Genomic DNA, 18450 nt, shown 5'->3' on the forward strand with positions numbered 1-18450 from the left:
CCAACACATTCAAAGTACAATCATGCAGCTCCCTGAGAGGTTATACCGTCTTACAATTTTGGCAGCCAGTCCTTGGTCAGAGGTAAAGGAGTAGAGTTCATGTGTTACACCATTTCAGCATTGACTCTCCTTTTCAAAGAGATCATGCCGAGTGTTAGAAAAGAGTCTCCGTCCACAGATCCTCCTCTAGTCATAGGCAGTCTCTGCACAGTGCCACCTGGCCGATACGATAGTCTCTGCAGGGGCAGAGGCGCTGGTATTTGGCACTGGAGCCGGCACAGCTGAACAGCAGCGGATCCTGCTGCAGGCCACATTCAGCATGCTCTGCTGAGAAGGCAGGGAAGAGGTGGTTCATCTCCGACTCCAGTCCGTCACACTGGAGCGCCAGCCTGGAGACAAAGACAGAAGAGGAGGACACAGATTAGGATGCAACTATAAAGACTTTTAAAGGTTATTATTCCACTAATGCACCACAGTAATATAATCAATATTAATGTTACAGTGCTGCCCCTTGAACCTCAAGGAATGAAGGGAGATTTGACAGGAAAAGGGTGAGCTTTGGTCTTCCTCTGTAGTTTGTGCTGCTGCATCATTTTGAAACTAGATGTGCCAATGAGCCGTGACGCTGTGGAGAGGGAAAGTTACTTAAACCAATTTATTATTTTGCAGAAGGAGCAACTCAAGAAGTCCAGAATTAATCAAGAAGTAATCAATAGTGTGGATGGTGCATTGGTCAATGTACTGTACATCACTATCATGGCTGTAAAGTTGACTTGATAATGGTGAATGGACTTTTTCACCCCCTCACTGATTCACACACCGATTCATACACTGATGGCATACAAACTGCCCATCAGGATCTAATCTCTCACACACACACACACACACACACACACACACACACACACACACACACACACACACACACACACACCTCAGCATTTTGCCCGAGTACACTTCGCAATGCTGAATGGAGAAGCCGGGGATTGAACCGCCGATCTTCCGATTAGTGGGCGACCTGCTCAACCCCTGAGAAACAGCCGCCCCATCTGCATCCAAAAATCACTGGTAAGTTTTTTTCAATTCAAAAAAACATATATATAATAAATAATGGTTTGGGGCCAAATTGTTCGTCAGTCAATTGTCAGTCAACAAAGTATCTCATCTTACGCGCTGAAGGCCTCCTTAATGTTGATGAAACGATACAAGGCAGGTTCACAGATGAGTCCTGCACTCTGGCACGCCTTCACACACGACTGGCCCTCCAGCGAAGCCAAAAGGCGCAGAGCGCTGAGGGGTGGCCAGGACGAGTAAGAGCTGGCGTTGGCGGCCCAGGTTAGGATGCTGGAGTTCGGCAGGAGGACGAAAGGACTGGGAGCGCTGCCCAGCCAGGACGAGTTCACTGGAGGAAACGGAGCTTCAGGGGAACAGAAGTCCTGCAGGTGAAAAGACAAAGAGACCCAGATCAGAAATATGTTCGGTGTTATATTGCAAACACTTTGACCTGTCATCCAAAATAAACTCCACACTCTGACAAATCATGCATTCAGCTCTGGTACACGTGGTGTGGACAGCTGACAGAGGAAATAATAAAAGAACCGTTATGATACAGAGGTGCTTATCAGAGCTGACAAGTCCTCGTCAATCTTCTAGGAAATGATATGAATGCAGTTATGCCACCCAATAACAAATGATGTTTGGAGGCAGAATTAGGCTCTGGTGAGAGGCCTGATTAGATTCCCCCTCCAGCTGGGGCTATTCATAAGACCCAGGTAATAACATTGCTTTGACATGTCCCACTGGCCTCCAGACCAGTTTATTAAAACAGGCTCCCAGCACCCGCAGGCAATAACTAGGCTTCCAATCTCTCCATCTCTGCTGCTCTTCCACTCCTAAACACAGACAGCATCTGTGACAGACACACACAGTGACACACACACTCACACAGCTCATCAGGAATGTAATGAGGCATGGAAAGGGCCAAGGTTAAGGGACAGAGATGGATAGCAGGGCCGTGTGGAGATGCTACTATTTGGAATTATCTTTTTTTTTTTTTATTCAAATAGTTTATTTTTAATGTGTGCATGTATTTTGTTTTGAATGTGGGGCTTGTGAGGAAATTATATCAATTTTATGATTACCGTATTTTCCGCACTATAAAGCGCACCGGATTATAAGGCGCACCTTCAATGAATGGCCTATTTTAGAACTGTTTTTATATATAGGGCGCACCGGATTATAAGGCGCATAGAATAGAATAGCGTCGTAAGCGTGTCTCTTGAAAGGTGCCATTTTGGGGTCTTTATACACACAAGTGGTGTTGGACTAGGAGTAAGTACAGTACCGGTGTTTACCGCGGTGCGGCTTTGTAGTTTACCAGTCGTACTGAAACATTTTGACAGAGCGCCGTGTACAACCAGAATCGATCAACCAATTAACCAATTGATCCATATATAAGGCGCTCCGGATTACAAGGCGCACTGTCGTTTTTTGAGAAAATTAAAGGCTTTTAAGTGCTTATAGTGCGGAAAATACGGTATATGTTATTAATACTACCACTCAGTCATCAAAGTCAAACAATGTCCAATCCTACACATAAGGAACAATGAACATCTGACACAAACCTGGGTTGTATTTCTGGTACCCTGAAGCTTCACAAATCTTATTATACACACCTGTGCTTTTCCTGCTCAAATATGCCTATAAAACAAACATTCATTTCTTTAATCAATCAAGCTTTTACATTGGCTATTAGCATTCATTCCATTTCACTGGAGCCACCATTTGTTGTTGACCTGCCATATAGTGGGGAAAGGTGACCTCATCTGTAGGTTTCATGTTCATCCAATCCGGCATCTCAGATCTATGTTGTCTAGTTGGATCAATCTCCTGCTGTAAAGGGTCAGCGGGGTCATTGTCATTCTGAACCACGACATAAAAATGGACGACGCCACGGCCCGTCACAAGAAATCGTCCTCACTGATTGTTTTTCACAAACATCTCTAAATGTGTGTGACCTCCACCAGCGTGTCTCTGGAGCTAAATGAGAAAAGTCGATCAAGTGACTCCCCTGCTACGGGGACACAACAAAACAAATGTGTGCCATCATGCCATCATCCAGACAATGTTTACAGGGGAAGAGACTGAGCTGTCATCAGAGTTGATTGTAAAAGGGACAGATGAGGAGGAGAGGTTCAGTCACAGGGCAGAAAAATTAGGGTAAGAAGTTGTAAGTGACTTGAGAAGTTAGAAACAAACTTGAAAATGGTGGTAGAGAAGTTTAAGAAAAGTGTAAGAAAAGAGAGAGAGGAGAGTCTGCTGGGAGTCTGACAATGTACATGCCAGACGGGCAGTGTGTGTGTGTGTGTGTGTGTGTGTGTGTGTGTGTGTGTGTGTGACAGCCTGGGAAGTGATGGTGTCACATTCCTTCAACCTGCCACGGAAAGACACTACAGCAACCATCCCATGACAGATGTACCAGAAGACAACATCTGTAAAAAGACAGTATAAAATGTGTGGGTGTAAATGAACAGGAAGTTATACAGACGGACAGGTAACTTGTTGATAAATGTCCGGCCTTTAAATATAGATCAATAAGATCGCTTCCTGAACAGATTTCACATTCAGCAGATGGATTTTGAAATCTCTAAAATCACACAGCTGCGATCATAAAGTCCTGTGGTTGGTGCGTTCGATTGACGGCTTTCTCACCAGCTCAAACAAACCAGACAGTTTGTTTTAACTGAACCAAACAGGTTCATTCACTTTGGATTTCAGTAAAATGCACAATAAAATAACATCTTAATGATGGATTCATTTACATTTTCATGTGCGTAAAAGGTTGTTTAACTAGTCCATTTTTTAAGTGCGTGTATTATTTTTCATCGCCATCCTCGAGGACCATCATTGCGAATAATGAGTCAGCGTGCTCGTCTATTGAACTCGCAGCTGCCGCCTGCAAAGAATTTAATAGCCGACCCAGGCAGTGTGGCCGAGGGATACGCATTGTGGCTGTAAGTAAATAAGAAATCCCAGAAAAGGATTTTTCTCAATAGAAGTTCAGTTTATTAGTTGAATTCAATGGCTCTTTGAAGGCTTTAATGAGAAGAGACCTTGTGTAAAAATCCTCGTGCTGTTTCTGTTCTTAAAGCTACTATCAATCATTTATCCAGACGACATTTCCTGGAACTTGTGAAAACGTTTGCTTGAATTCCTCCAAACACAGAATGAAATGAATACAGACAACCTTTTGACTAAAAACGCAACCATGAAGGTAAGCAGGGGGACAAAAGGTGCGGTGTGCACCTGTTCCTAGAGATGGCCAAATGATAAATAAGGAAAAGTGCCTCACAAACACTTATAAAAATAAAATGGATTGGCCGAAGAACAAGGACCCAACATGCCAAAGAAGATCTATTCCTCTCTCCTGTCAACAAAGAAGGTGAGCCGCCTCACAATGAAGACTGACCGCATGAGCGGAGGTGAATACACATTTCCTTTGTAGCGCTTCATTAGCCTCATTCATATTCCGTCCTGGTATTGTGTTTACCACCAGCGACACACATTTGTTGGAATGGGGAGACTGTGGATGTCTGGAAAAGCTGATGTTTTGTAAGAAGGCCTAAAGTGTATTTTCAGGCCTGTTACAATTGTAGAAATGAACTGAAACCACTGCCAAGCCGCAGCCTAGTAGCCTATTTACTTTATATGTAATTATTACCTCCGCCGTGAGAATCATGCGATCGCTGATGAGTGAGTGAGTGAGTGTGCACCTCAGTGTCCATCCACAGCTAACCAGCAAACTGAATAATATTTTGGATGCCCAGTTATGGCTGCATGCTCAAGGACCTCTCATGTTGTGGTGACTCACACTTTCTCAAAGCACCTTTTATTGCCTGTGTTATACTTCCATCAACTGCCTGCTGAGAACCTCACTCACTACTCCGGCCCCGGTTGGTTGGTAGGGGCCGATAGTGATAAGACAGCCGAGTGGATTGCTGACACACACCTGGCGAAGATCTGCCCTCTACTGAGTGCACCTTCCTGGTTTGAAAAGTGTTTGGAACAGCTGCATTGTATTTTCAAACTGTCAATAAAAGATATGTACTGTAAAAACACATATTAGACACACTACTACTACTTCTACTACTACTACTACTACTGGTATTTAACCTAAACTCCCTTTGATTAAAATGGTAATTTAGTAACATTATTTATTAACTAAGCTGTTATAGTTGCAGTAACACAGTATTGCACTGCACTTCTTCTCTTCTCTTATAATGAGCCACATTGAGCCAGGCACAAGCAGCTGAACAATAAATCTGGTTTTTATTTATGTGTTTTATTCACACCACCAAACTATGACCAACCTGATCTGCTATGATGCAACAAATGCACCTCGAAATATTTTCTCTTGCATTACTATGACCTTACCCAGCATGCCTGCTGGCTTGGTTGAGTTTTGAGACCCACCTGGTTCTGAATGTAGGCGTGAACTCTTTCAAGCATCCCCTCACAGGTGTACTCATAGGGCAAGAAGGGCTCCACCTGCAAACACAGATGTTCACACAGATGAAGAAACAGTGGGGCTGTGTGTGTGTGTGTGTGTGTGTGTCGTCACAGAAATAAGAAATTATAATTACAGGAACAGGGCATCTGATAGTTAATCAAAGCTGACATATTCATTAGCGTGATTGTGAGAGGCTTATATCATGCCACACATTAAAATCAATGACCTAATACATCACAGGTGACCGCTATGAAAACTGATTTCATTACGTTTAGTGACGACCACATCAAAATGTCAAACAATGGATTAAACTGAAAGCAGAGCACAGGTCATCCAGTACTGAGGGGGCTGATGTTTTTGTGCATTGTTCGTCCTCTGGGTGCCGTTATCAGTGTCGCTGTTAAAGCCTGTCACTCATTGTCTGACAGGAAATAGATTCTAATTCAAAAGAGACTCCGATCAATAGCTTTCTAGTGTTTTATGCAAACTGTGTAACAGGAAGACGTTCTGCTGGTGCTGTAGGAAAATGACTGCAGTTTAATGTCTTTGGATATAAGCAAGTTTATATTACTGTAATCACTACATTTCAAAGCCCATTATATTTTGATGATTTCAATTATTATGAATATATCGGGATACATTCCGTCAGGAGTCTCAGCGCAGGAAGTGATTGTGCAATGAATCTCTCCCATGGTACCTGAAGTGAGATCTCATTGTTTACTATCAGGCCATTGAAGCACTCAGGCTTTTAAACTGATAGATGGGTCCTTTTAGTGTTGTGTTCCTTTTAGCACTCTCTTATTACTTTATTTCATCTGAGTTTAATGAAATGTATCTGGCACTTCATCAGATATTCCGCAATGCAATTTGCCTTTTGGGCATATTTATATAATAGAATCTGAGCGAGAGAGAAAAACAATGTTTCATCGAGGGCGATTTGAATTCAGCAGCGTAAAACCTTTTTAAAATGACTTATACATTAACTGACTGCATTGCTCTGCCACAAAAAAATAAAATGAATGCGAGCAACGTCCATCATTTCATGCCATCATCGATGACGGTAAAATTAAACTTCCTCCACGTTGCTGAGGTGGGTTATGCGAAGAGCAGCCATGTCCAGACAAAGGCACACAGACCCAGCTAGAGGGTGAGATCGGGCAGGAGTCTCAGACAGTTCAGCTTCTTGTTGCCTCATTTCCATCATGCAGTGTTGCCATGGAACCATTCAAATCTGAGGCAATAGTGTGTCAGACGGCTCTCGAGCTCGCTGACAGATGAAGGTATCTAACATCAACAACTTGAGCAGCAGCAGGAACAAACCCTAAATATGTGTTGAGTAAAGAACTTTATGTGATTTGAGTACATATATTAGTAAACTAGGATCACATATACTCAACTCCTATTATCCAAATACTACAGAAGTTGAAGGAAAGCTTCGTTATTTCGGGAAATGCGCTTATTTGTTGTCATACGAAGATTGACTCTCATGTTTGTACTGTAAATACAAAGCTACAGCTAGCAGTACGTTAGCTGAGCTCAGCACAAAGAGTGGACACGGAGGGAAACAGCTAGCCTGGTTCTGTCGTCTTGTCTACCAGCAACTCTAAAGCTGACTAATTAACATGTTATAGGCTATCTTGTTTGTTCAATTAGTACAAAGACAAAAGTGTAATCAAAGTGACCAGTTGCCAGGCAACCATTGGAGACAGGAAGTGACTGCTCTCAGCCAAGAAACAATCCGACACACCGCATAATTTAATTAGTGAGCTTTAGAGGTGCAGATTTGTATTATTTGCACAGAGTCAGGCTAGCCGTTTCCCCGCTGCTTCCAATCTCTGTGTTAAGCTAAACTAAGCTAAGCTAACCGGCTTCTAGTGATCAATCAATCTCCTCTAACTCTCAGTAAGAGAGCGGCTCTCCCAAAATGTCACTTTTTGATGCTATGTTTATAGGTATTATCTATACTATGAAAATGTAACATTCAACCGAGATTACAAATCGTAATTATTTTACAACTGTGTCTGAATTAAATACACATGTACGCATCAGGTATGCTCATCACGATGATGGGAAATGAAGCAGCTCTTACTTTCATCTAATCCTTTAAAATGAAGGGGAAACTTGCCCAGTCAACCTTTGTGATTAGTATTGTTTTTCCTTTCACTAGGATCCACTTTTCAAGCACTTACCAGCACCACAAGTGGTACTTCATTTGGCCTCTATCAGCAGGACACACAGGGTCTATTTAACGAACCTGGCAGGTATAGAGGAACACATGCATCTTGGCACTGCGAGAGGCGGCTGCTCGGTGTTCTGGCGACAGATTGAGCACAGCGTGATTGATTAATATGATCTGCTGCGGACAATGCTTTTCTGTCTGTAGGGCTGGCCTCTGGAAGGTTGCCATGTAAACCCAGGTGTGGGCGCAGTGTACCTCCTGAGTCGCATAATGTCCCAAGCAATTAGCAGCACGGAGAGGGGAGAGCGGGCCAGCTAAGCATCGCGCTGTAATGCAGGATGCCATGATGAAGAGGTCTATTAAAGGCTGAGGGCTTCAAAAGTGGGTCACGCCAGACTTTAAAGCAAACTATTATAATCATTATGCAGCGGTGTACTGTGGTAGACTATAGTATTATAGGGCCATTCTTTTTGTTGAATGAGTAGTGCTGAGCTTGGATGGTAAACACCAATACATTAACATACATTGATTCTTATGATCTCACGGATGGTCGCCTCAAACTCTTCAGAGTTATTGAAGTCGATAGTGATGACATGCGGCCGGCCAATGTACTGCTCTGCATAAGGATGCTGAGAGGACACCTGGGGAGGAATACATGGGATGTATTATTCCCAGTCACAATAAAAGAAGTGAAGTCAAGATCAGTGTACTTAATATTTACATGCTTGTATAAGTGCCTTCATCGTCATGGCCAAGATGAAAATAAGAGCATCTACCTTCCTGGAGGTGGGCTTCCCTCTGAAGAAGTCATGATTGAGAGAGCTGTGAGACGGATTAAACTTGGGTTGTAGGAAGATGCAGCCATTGGCTATGGCCTCCAGAGGGGCGGGACCTTCGTAGGGGAAGCCGAACCCAATGAACAGCTTGACAGGAAAATAAAAAGGAGGAGATCATGAGTCTGCTCATACCCAGGTTCAACACACACATTTTCTGAGATCATAAAAGCCTCAGTGATGTTCCCACCTTGGCTTTTCTGAGGAGCTGCTGCAGCTCCTGCTGAGGCAGCAGACCGTGGTTCTTAACAAAGGCCGGCACCTCTGGAGGACGCTGTGTCTCATAGTAGACCGTCCCATGGATGTCCATGTAGCGATGCAGAATGGCCAGGAACTTTTCCTTTCCCTTTGAAACATACAACATACAACATGAGCTGAAAACTTACAAATGGACACTGTGGAGTTACTGCTATATTATTGCAAACACTGCTACAAGGGTGGGACTATTGTTTTCAGTGCACCAGATACCTATTGGTTGCTCACTTTGTGTTTGGCAATATGGTTGCAATGCCAACACTGTGAAGTTTCCCCTGCAGCACCGACACCACTATGTCCGGTTGAATTAATTGAATAGATTCATCAGTATTAGACACAACCGCTCTTGAAAGGGCAGAGGAGAAAAGCCCAAAGGTGTTGGGGAGGGCAATAGGATCACCCCAGCCTGCACTAAAGTATCGGTTAATAGAAATGAGGCAAGCAGTTCAAATGAGCCGAGTCAGCGTTTGTAAGCTCCAATATCATCAATTTGTTAACTGGTTACTGTCCAGTACCTGTGAAGTTATGAAACTCTGAAATCAATGTATATCTTCTACGTTGCCCCGTGGAAACAATTGGCTTGAATTATTTCACTGACGTAAAACTGAATTAGTTTATCTCAAAAAAGTGTTTCTGGGGGAATGATGTGAATTATTCACTAATGATGTGTCTTCAAGGCATAAATAATTTATAAATGTCATCTGCTCCATCGTTTTTCAGCGTGGGCCATTTTAATGTCTTCGAGCAACATGGAGATGAAATCACACTTTCTTCTACTTCTGCTTACATTCATGGATTCATGCGAGTTACAATGAATTCCAATTACCGGTATGACCAAACCTTCTCAACCTCACTCCATTTATTGAAATGTTTGAACCTTTTTATTTTTATGAAGCTCATGTTTAGTAACATAATTAGATGTTGGGAGATATTTTTAATATTTTAAATACTTTTGAATGTCAGTTCAGGAAACAGAACTGACATTCAAAAGTTAGGCTCTGATAAATTCATGCCAACACAACTGAAGAGAATTATACATTTTTAGTAGAAGTAGAAGTCTTTTTTTTTTTTGCTATTCGAAAAATCAATAATGCCAGTGAAAAGCAGGTGTACTTACTTGAAGCTGTGGGAATCCATCAATGATGCATCATGGGATGATGAATGTAGAATAGTGGGTGAGAAGAGAAGTACGAAGACGAGGGCAGTAGTGAGAGTAGTGAGAAGCAGGTGTAGAGGAAAAGACAGAATATGACATCAAGTATTAGTCCTTTTTCCTCTCATAGGACCTTTACAGATACCAAATCTCTCATGTGAAACTCAAAACCTCAAAAGGTGGAGGAAGAGACTGCTCTCATCGAGGGGGGATTCACTGTCTGGAGAGACCCCAACACTACCGGCTTCACGGTGCAAATCTGTCGGATGCACAAATGTTACACTGCAGCTCAAGTTGTTCAGAGAAACGGGGAATGTTGTGTTGGTGTAGGAACAAAGCTGCAGTCAGTGAAGTGAACCAAACCTTGTGGGAGGCTGCAGCGCACTTCAAAGCTACGGCAAGAACGAGAAATCTTGCCAGCAGCTCGAAGGGAAAATTTACTCTCTAAACAAAAGCGATTGTTCCTCTACCATCACACGTCAGGACCGATTCCTGGAGGACTAACTTGTAACATCTAGTGGGGGTTGTGCAGGTTTGATCAGGAAAGTGATATTCAAAAGTTCTCCAAACTTTATCTTGATTTTATCAGATTCTTGGAACCTCATGAATGCGATAGATCTGTCAATGTTGTGTGTAGGGGTATAATAACTCCCCTGAAGCAGAAGTTTCAAAGTACGGCGCTGTGTTCCCCCTCGAGACAACAGCGGAGCTTTGGGGAGCATAAACAGGAGTTACAATTTTACCTGTGAGCTACAACTTGAGCTCTGTTTTTAGCCTATATTTGTTTAAATTTAGGCAAATTGGCAGATTTAAAAGTATGCCAGATTAGCAAATAGCAGATTCTGTTTGCAATGTAACCGACGATGTACATACAACTTTCACTGGTGATCTTGATACTGGAGAACACTTGTAAAGTTCTGGAGTTATAAGTCTTCTTTCTATCATTTCTAATAGATTTTATTTGTAATGAACATCGATAGTGGTATTATCGTGGGTTGTAGGTCACACTGAATCAAGAGATGCACTGTAAGTATTGTGTGAGTGTTCCGAGTTCAGACTCAAAGGAGGAGTACAATCTTTGACTCAAATTCACCTCATGCAGCGTCTTTGCGTCACGTTTCTCCTTCCCCACCTCCCCTTTAACTCTCCTGAGCCCCACGGGGAGGCACGGCTCACAGTTTGAAAACCTCTGCCCTTAATCGGGGTTCTATTAATACTTTGCTGGTGTCGTAACCCAATGAGAGCCCAAGAGCGTGTACTGAACATTTAAACTAAAGTTTATCCTCAAATAGTTTTCCTTCAGTACAAAGTGCTGTATTTGAAGCTTTAGAAATTGATTTCTAAGGAGGATGTAACAAAAACACCAAACACTACACTGTTTAACATAAACTGAACAAACGTACACTGCAATTTGTATTGAATTGAGAGCCATCTAAGAAATCACACAATATGATAGACCATGTATTGTCACTCAGTGTGCAAAGTTTCTGTGATTAGAGATTTTTATCGGATGACTGATTAAAAAAAAAAATCACGTACGAAAAATATGAACTTGGTGTGCAAAGGCCTGAACTCTGTTCTACTGAAAGGTGGTAAGAGGTCACCTTAATGAGAGTCATGTGAAACCCTCCAGGAGGAAGCGGGGAGCCTCTTAAAAGAGTTGCCATTTGCCTGTGTGAACCCAGAGTTACCCAAGACGGCATCACACTCAACAGGATCACGTAGAGTTCTTTGCGTCTCTCTGTGTGCCCTTTAAATCTGTTTGTAATTATTTATCGCGAAGCCGCAGAGTAAACATTTTAAAGTCACCAAATTACACAAAGCATTATAGATTAGAGGTTCTCGTCTCACAAATTAAAAACATGCAACAGAAAGTTTTGCCGGGGATATTGCGTGACACTGACCTTCCACATGCTGGCTTCTTTGCCGTACACAACGGCCATGTTGTTAACCTTGTTCCGCTGAATGTTCAGTCTCTCCGTCTCATTCAGCTCCTCCGCCACAAAACCCATGAAGGAGTTATCCGGAGTGTGGGCTGCCAAGGATAAACAAAGCAACCGGCAACACGACCGTAAAAGTCCAATTTCATGTCTCAAAGAAATATGACTGAACTAAAGGACGCAGAGTGGAGATCCGGGCTGCTGCGCATCCAGAGAATACAGAACGAAGGGACAACTGTGGGGACTCTGAGAAGCTGAAATGTGTTTTTTATATGAATAATTGTTCCATTGATTTGTGTGTGGTAAAACAATGCCACTGATAACTTTATCAGTTAAATAAACAATACAATGTATTTGCATTCGCATCAATTGGCTGGTTGACTTTTGTTGCATACCAAGAATGAGGTGAAACAACTTTACAAAACACTTTCCTCACCCTCTTCTTTGCTATAGTTTTAACCTTGAAAGACTTTTGGATTGCAGCTTTAAAGTGCCACAGCTTACAACTGTCAGGATACAAAACAACACGATGAATGGCAGCACACACACAAAGGAAGTCTACTACAGCAGGGAGCTATCAAGTGGGAAGGTAAAAGAAACAGTATTTTCAGTCAATTCTAACCTGAGATGAAAGCTTTCAGTGTCGGGCTTTGTGATGAAAGTATCGTGGAAGCAGCGGGGCTGCCGATTGTCACTGAATTAATCGGAGACGACGCAAACAGCTGAAGTTTCTCCTGTCACCAATTTCACCAAATGTGCCCTGAATGCTTGTGTTTTTTTTTTTTCTTCTGTCTCTTCTCGCCTGTTACCGTCTGAAGACAATCTGCTCGCACTTCCAGTCACACAAACACGCGCACGTATCAAGTTTTTGATATCATCTGTGAGAATTATGCAGATCAGTTCACTTCAGCAAAGAGACAATCTGTCTGAGAGAAATGAAAGCCCACATACGGAACATGGTCATGTACTGCTGGCCGTGAAGGTTCCAGTAGCCCCAGTTGGTCCTGTAGCCGTGCAGAGTGGCGTACTCCTCGTGGTTGTAAGCGGGCTCTGTGCCGAAGGTGTCAATCACTCGGATGTGGCACCTGGGACAAAATGAGAATTAGGCTGAGCTAAAATGAGATCACAGTTGTCTTTCAAATAAAACTCATTGCTCCTAGCTTGGTTCATTCCAGCTAATGTAGCACATATATGCAGGCAAAGCATTGGAAATTGATAGATCCATTTGTTTCCGAGCGTGACTAGCTGCCACTCTGGTGTGTTTTTTCCCCAGAGAACCAGAACAGGCATATTATTGCACCAGCGCTGCACCAGTTCTGCTACAAGAAGAACAAGCAACTGCATGTAAAGCTTTTCTTGAGAAGAAAATGTTTTGGCTGTACTTCCGACAGGATTTGGCGAAGGTTTGATATTCCAACTAATAATGTATCAGCTCATCTCTACTCACTCTACTCGTAGTGTGTTTACATTTTCCGTCGCTCCGGCCTAATTTTTTCCCACCTGTTTTTAACCAAGTACCGCCCTAAAGTGCTGTGATTGACTGGGAGTTAAGTGCTGTGATTGGCCATCTACACCGGGCAGACCTGGTCACTGGTCAGCGCCACAGTAGGTCACATGTTGATAACTCGCCGATGAAGCACCTTGGAAATCGAAAAGGAGCCGAGAGGTTTCCAGACTATTTCACATGAGAGATTTGCTCTGTCGATGTCAGTCTACATAAACGGTATGCAAAAAACTGACAGCCATGAAAAATGGCATCCTCATTTTGAGGAATAAGAGTTCATTTCAGCACGATGTCTGTCTTGTTGTCAGACTGGGGGTTTGTAAAGCTGTCAGTGGTGATGGATATCAACGTCCCCCGCCAGTCCCTCCTCACTGAGCCGAGCTTACGAGCCTCAAGGTGAGACGTCTGAGGCTGAAATCACAGCCAGGTTTCACAGCCAACACACGGCCCTCTGCTGGAACAGATCATGATGCAACCTGGACAAGTCTGAGATGGATTTGAGTCAAACACTTGGACGAATCTCTGAAATACATTTGAAGGAGATGCTAAACTCTCTTGCAGTGCGTGAGTCTGTTTGGATAGACTGGAAAATGTTCTCTCTGATAATATGAAGGCAACGCTTCAACGGGGAATAGATTACACTCCTTCGACAGCATCAACACGGAAACATCTTAAAAGATGTTGTGTTGATGTCCTCCCAAATCAATATCAAACAGAAAAAGCAGGGAGGAACAGAGGAGGAGTTATGCTTAACGAGAGAAGAAGAAAATTACATTAGCACTTTATAGGCGGTGAATATTCACACCAGCAAATCAAAACTCAATTGATGTAATCCAATCTGAGATTTATCAATGTCTTGCCTCCCTAATCAGTGTCGGGGCAGGAGAGGAAATGAAAGTATTGGTCTCTCGCTGTGTGACAGCTGAGGAGTGCTGGTCGATTAGCTGACCTTGGACTGACGCTGATTGGAATCAGCGAGGTTTCCACTGCTGCTCTGCCAGGAACTGGTCTTACAGAGCTCAGAACGCAGGAGAATCACGATGGATTATTGTGAAATGGGAATTTTTTTTAAAGGATGCACCCTTCTTTTCTCATGAGTAAAATGTGGAATAAAAACGAACCGCAATCCAGCTCCATAATACAATCTAACAACATTACAGCCAACATGATCATCACTATTTACACACGGCTATGACCTCGTTCCTTCTCCGTAAATACAATATTGGATAAAACAGAGGATTTGCTCTCACTGCTCTATCGCTGCTCAGCTGGAACAAAAGAACAAAAACTGGATTTTCAGAAAGAAACGAACCTGGAATTGTTCAGAATTGTGGATTTTTTTGTAGTTTGTAATTATATAGTATAATATAGTACATATCTATGTACTTGTGTACAGGTTTAGTCATTCATTTTAAGCAACCTACTCAAACTTCCCTATGTGGTGCATATAAAGAGCAGAGTTTGTGATGAAGCCTGCACCTGGTTGATTAATCACTGTGTAGAGAGGCCAAATTGGGAGAGTTTTGCTGATGCACAGTAAAGTTTCCGGCCCAGTGTCCACCAGTCTGTAACACCAGCCAGTCAATAAGCCAATAGTTAAGTATTTCAGCAATAAGGCAATTACTGGTAACAAGAAATGAATGCAACAAACAAACACTGCACTTACATCTTGGGAAACAATTGGGAATGACAAGACACACTCATAAGAGAGAGCGAGAGCGAGAGAGAATAAAACTGACTTGTGCTTCCTCAGGGACAGACCCATGTGCTGCTTCATTTGCTGCAAGCCGTGGTAGTCGGTGTAGATGAGGTCAAAGGGCAGAGGTCCTGTCAGAGGACAGCTTCCTCTTCCTGGAGGGACCCCCAAAAACCTGCAAACGGGTCAGATGTGATTTCACTGTTTTACTGAGCCAAACAGTGTGCACAGCGGCATACAACAACAATCTCTGTAATCCCAAAGAAGAGATGAAGCACACAAACGTAAAGGGATAAAAGAAAGAAAGAGAATTGAAATACCCATTGTACAGTAATGATAGAGGCTGATCCATGTGAGGACTATGTCAAGTTAATTTAGGAGTTATAAAGGGAAACTGCACACTGACGTACACCAAGTTAAATCAAACTTAACATTTGTTGTACTTACATTTCCTCATTTGTACAGATAAACACGTAGTGAGGATTCAGGTCATAATTTCAGTGTGTCCAATGCTTTGGTTTATAAAATAAATAATAAATAATAGTAAATGTGGTGCGTGTAATCATTGCTTCCAGCATGTATTAATCTAGTTTACGCATTTTGTTTTCCACATAAGGCACATGTGCGAATGATATTCTTTCATATTCATTATATGATAATGTGAACTTGCAAGTCAGTGTTGTATGATACAATTTGTCCTCGTTAGTTCTCTGTTCCGTGCAGTGAACGAGACGGGCTTGATCAGTTGCGATAAAGCGCCCGCTGCCTGAAGAAAGAAGGCATGAATAAAACCCAGACGAGAGCAGTTACAAAAGAGCCTTATCTCACCGAAACCAGGACAGACGGGAGATATACATTTGTTGTCCGCTATGACAAAGTACGGCGCAGCTTCAGAGTGCTCCGCCTTCAGTTGGGATCAAGGTAGCGCTTTGTTTGAGAAAAACACAATCTCGTGTGTCTGTTTTTATTACAAGAGGAAGTGCTGCTTTGTCAAACCTCAGCAGTCCTTTAGAGACACGCCACAGTGCAATAACAGTACGGCAGGAGAAAAGTAAGTGGATGTGCAGATCTGTAAAGTACTCTGCGGTGCACTAAATGCAGTTCACTGGATGTCAAGATAATACAACAAGGGGCAGTTTGTAAAATCTTTGTTTAAATATGATAACACAGCTCTGAGGGACCACTACAGACACAAAAACAGACTTTTACTACAATACATTTCCATTTTCTTTGACAGAAAATGAAATGATGTGAGAAACTTAGCCTTGGTTTCTATCCAGCCACATCTCCTGCAGCTTTCTCAATGTGTAACTGAACAACTTACAGGCAAAAGAAAAGGGCCTGGATGTTAATATTTTTTTTTTTAAATTACCGTATTTTCCGCACTATAAAGCGCACCGGATTATAAGGCGCACCTTCAATGAATGGCCTATTTTAGAACTGTTTTTATATATAGGGCGCACCGGATTATAAGGCGCATAGAATAGAATAGCGTCGTAAGCGTGTCTCTTGAAAGGTGCCATTTTGGGGTCTTTATACACACAAGTGGTGTTGGACTAGGAGTAAGCACAGTACCGGTGTTTACCGCGGTGCGGCTTTGTAGTTTACCAGTCGTACTGAAACATTTTGACAGAGCGCCGTGTACAACCAGTATGGATCAACCAATTAACCAATTGATCCATATATAAGGCGCTCCGGATTACAAGGCGCACTGTCGTTTTTTGAGAAAATTAAAGGCTTTTAAGTGCGCCTTATAGTGCGGAAAATACGGTAACATATTGTAAACTGTCTGTGATCAAAGGAGTTCATATCAAAAAAGAGCTCTGTCAAGGCTTCGTATTAAGTCTCATATTTCAAAGAAAAGCAAACCAAAACCAATGTAAGCAACTCTGTCAAGGATGGAGATCAAACTACAGGAAGCAGTGAAGAAAAGACCGTCTTTAGTCACTGTGCTGGAAAATATAAAAGCTTTCAGTGTTGTCAAACTGCAGCCACTTCAAGAAAGTTTTGCAGCAGGCCTCTGACCTCACACTGTACTCCCTCTTTCTCTCGCTGCTTGGCTCACACACACACACACACACACACACACACACACACACACACACACACACACACACACACACACACACACACACACACACACACACACACACACACACACACACACACACACACACACACACACACACACACACACACACACACACACACACACACAGCGGCCGGTTCCCCTACAGCAGATGGGATAATGAGCAAGAGTGTGTCAGCTGACGGTGCTTTAAACTGCGGTTTTGTCAGTCAAGTCAAAAGGTGTACACCCAGGCAATTCAGCGCTTACACAAACAAAAATGCTCTTCTTCTCTTCTTCACGCTGTATTTCTGTTCTATATATTGTGTGCAGTACGCAGCCACAAGACAGTCCAGCTTATCACACTAAGGCCATAATACAGGACATTTCAGCAACTTTTATCTGCCATCTACTATGGCCGCGTTTTAGGGTTATTGCAGGTAAAAAAAAATGATAACGCAGCCGGGGGAGGGGGGTAAAATTCAGAGAAAAAAGTCCTTTTTCGTTGCAGCTTTAAAGATTGAAGTTGAACATTTACGAGAAAAAAAATCTGAAATTTGCAAGATTATAAAGTTTCATATTTATGAGAAATAATTCTGAAAGATAGTGGATAGTGAACAGTGGATAGTGAATAGTTTTATTATGATAAGGACGACATCCGAGCGAGGTGACGGTCCTCACATACATGTGGTTTCATATTCTTTGTTTCTTTATGAACATAAATAAATACTAATATTGTAGAAGTTACAGAAAAGTAAAAACGAACAACTTCTATCTTTGATGACACTTTAATTCAGCACAGTGAAAAAGGCATGAGAAGGCATCACCCTGAACACACTGCTTTACTATAGTTCCACACTGAGGCTCTTAAGGGACCGTGCCCAACTCACTGTGTCAGTTTGAAGGGAAAACACCACAGAAAAGGCCGATAACATATCTGCTTGTGTTGAACCACAGATTACTGTGAATTATGTCCTTAGAGTTTGTCGGGGAGAGGGATGTCCAGAATACTCTGCTGAGCCTGCGACCCGATGGATGGATGGATGATGGAGAGTCTGCTCCGATGTAATGTTTTGCACTGAGCGGCTCACGTTAGCGCAGTGTTTAACGGCGTCATCTGTGGTGTGATGAGGTCGATTCATCCTCGCAAAGTAAAGCAATGTGCTACCTTAACATCCCCTCCCGTTATTTCTCATTACCACAATTTTGCACTCTTCATTTTACACATTTCTTTCCGAGTTTTTTCCCATAAATATATGAGACTTTATAATCTCAAAAATGTGCCACTCTATTCTCAAACAATATCCGAGTTT

The 18450-nt window shown here is 42.5% G+C and overlaps 1 protein-coding gene across 2 annotated transcripts in view; it reads right to left on the reverse strand.

The window, feature by feature from the left end:
* Positions 1 to 190: 190 nt before the first annotated feature.
* Positions 191 to 18450, reverse strand: part of mgat5b (alpha-1,6-mannosylglycoprotein 6-beta-N-acetylglucosaminyltransferase B) — a 46607-nt gene continuing 28347 nt past the window's right edge. The window contains exons 9-17 of one of the 2 annotated variants that reach the window (XM_076081065.1): positions 15113 to 15244; positions 12821 to 12954; positions 11834 to 11964; positions 8712 to 8867; positions 8465 to 8611; positions 8213 to 8329; positions 5473 to 5547; positions 1171 to 1436; positions 191 to 389 (exon numbers count right to left, since the gene is read on the reverse strand). In XM_076081065.1, coding sequence (XP_075937180.1) covers positions 191 to 389; positions 1171 to 1436; positions 5473 to 5547; positions 8213 to 8329; positions 8465 to 8611; positions 8712 to 8867; positions 11834 to 11964; positions 12821 to 12954; positions 15113 to 15244 — 1357 coding nt within the window. Of the gene's footprint in view, positions 390 to 1170; positions 1437 to 5472; positions 5548 to 8212; positions 8330 to 8464; positions 8612 to 8711; positions 8868 to 11827; positions 11965 to 12820; positions 12955 to 15112; positions 15245 to 18450 lie in introns of both variants that reach the window. The other variant, XM_076081058.1, reaches the window with a different exon arrangement.

The sequence above is a fragment of the Anarhichas minor genome, unplaced genomic scaffold, assembly GCF_050575085.1.
Source record: "Anarhichas minor isolate MPS153535 unplaced genomic scaffold, ASM5057508v1 ptg000007l, whole genome shotgun sequence".
Lineage (NCBI taxonomy): Eukaryota > Metazoa > Chordata > Actinopteri > Perciformes > Anarhichadidae > Anarhichas > Anarhichas minor.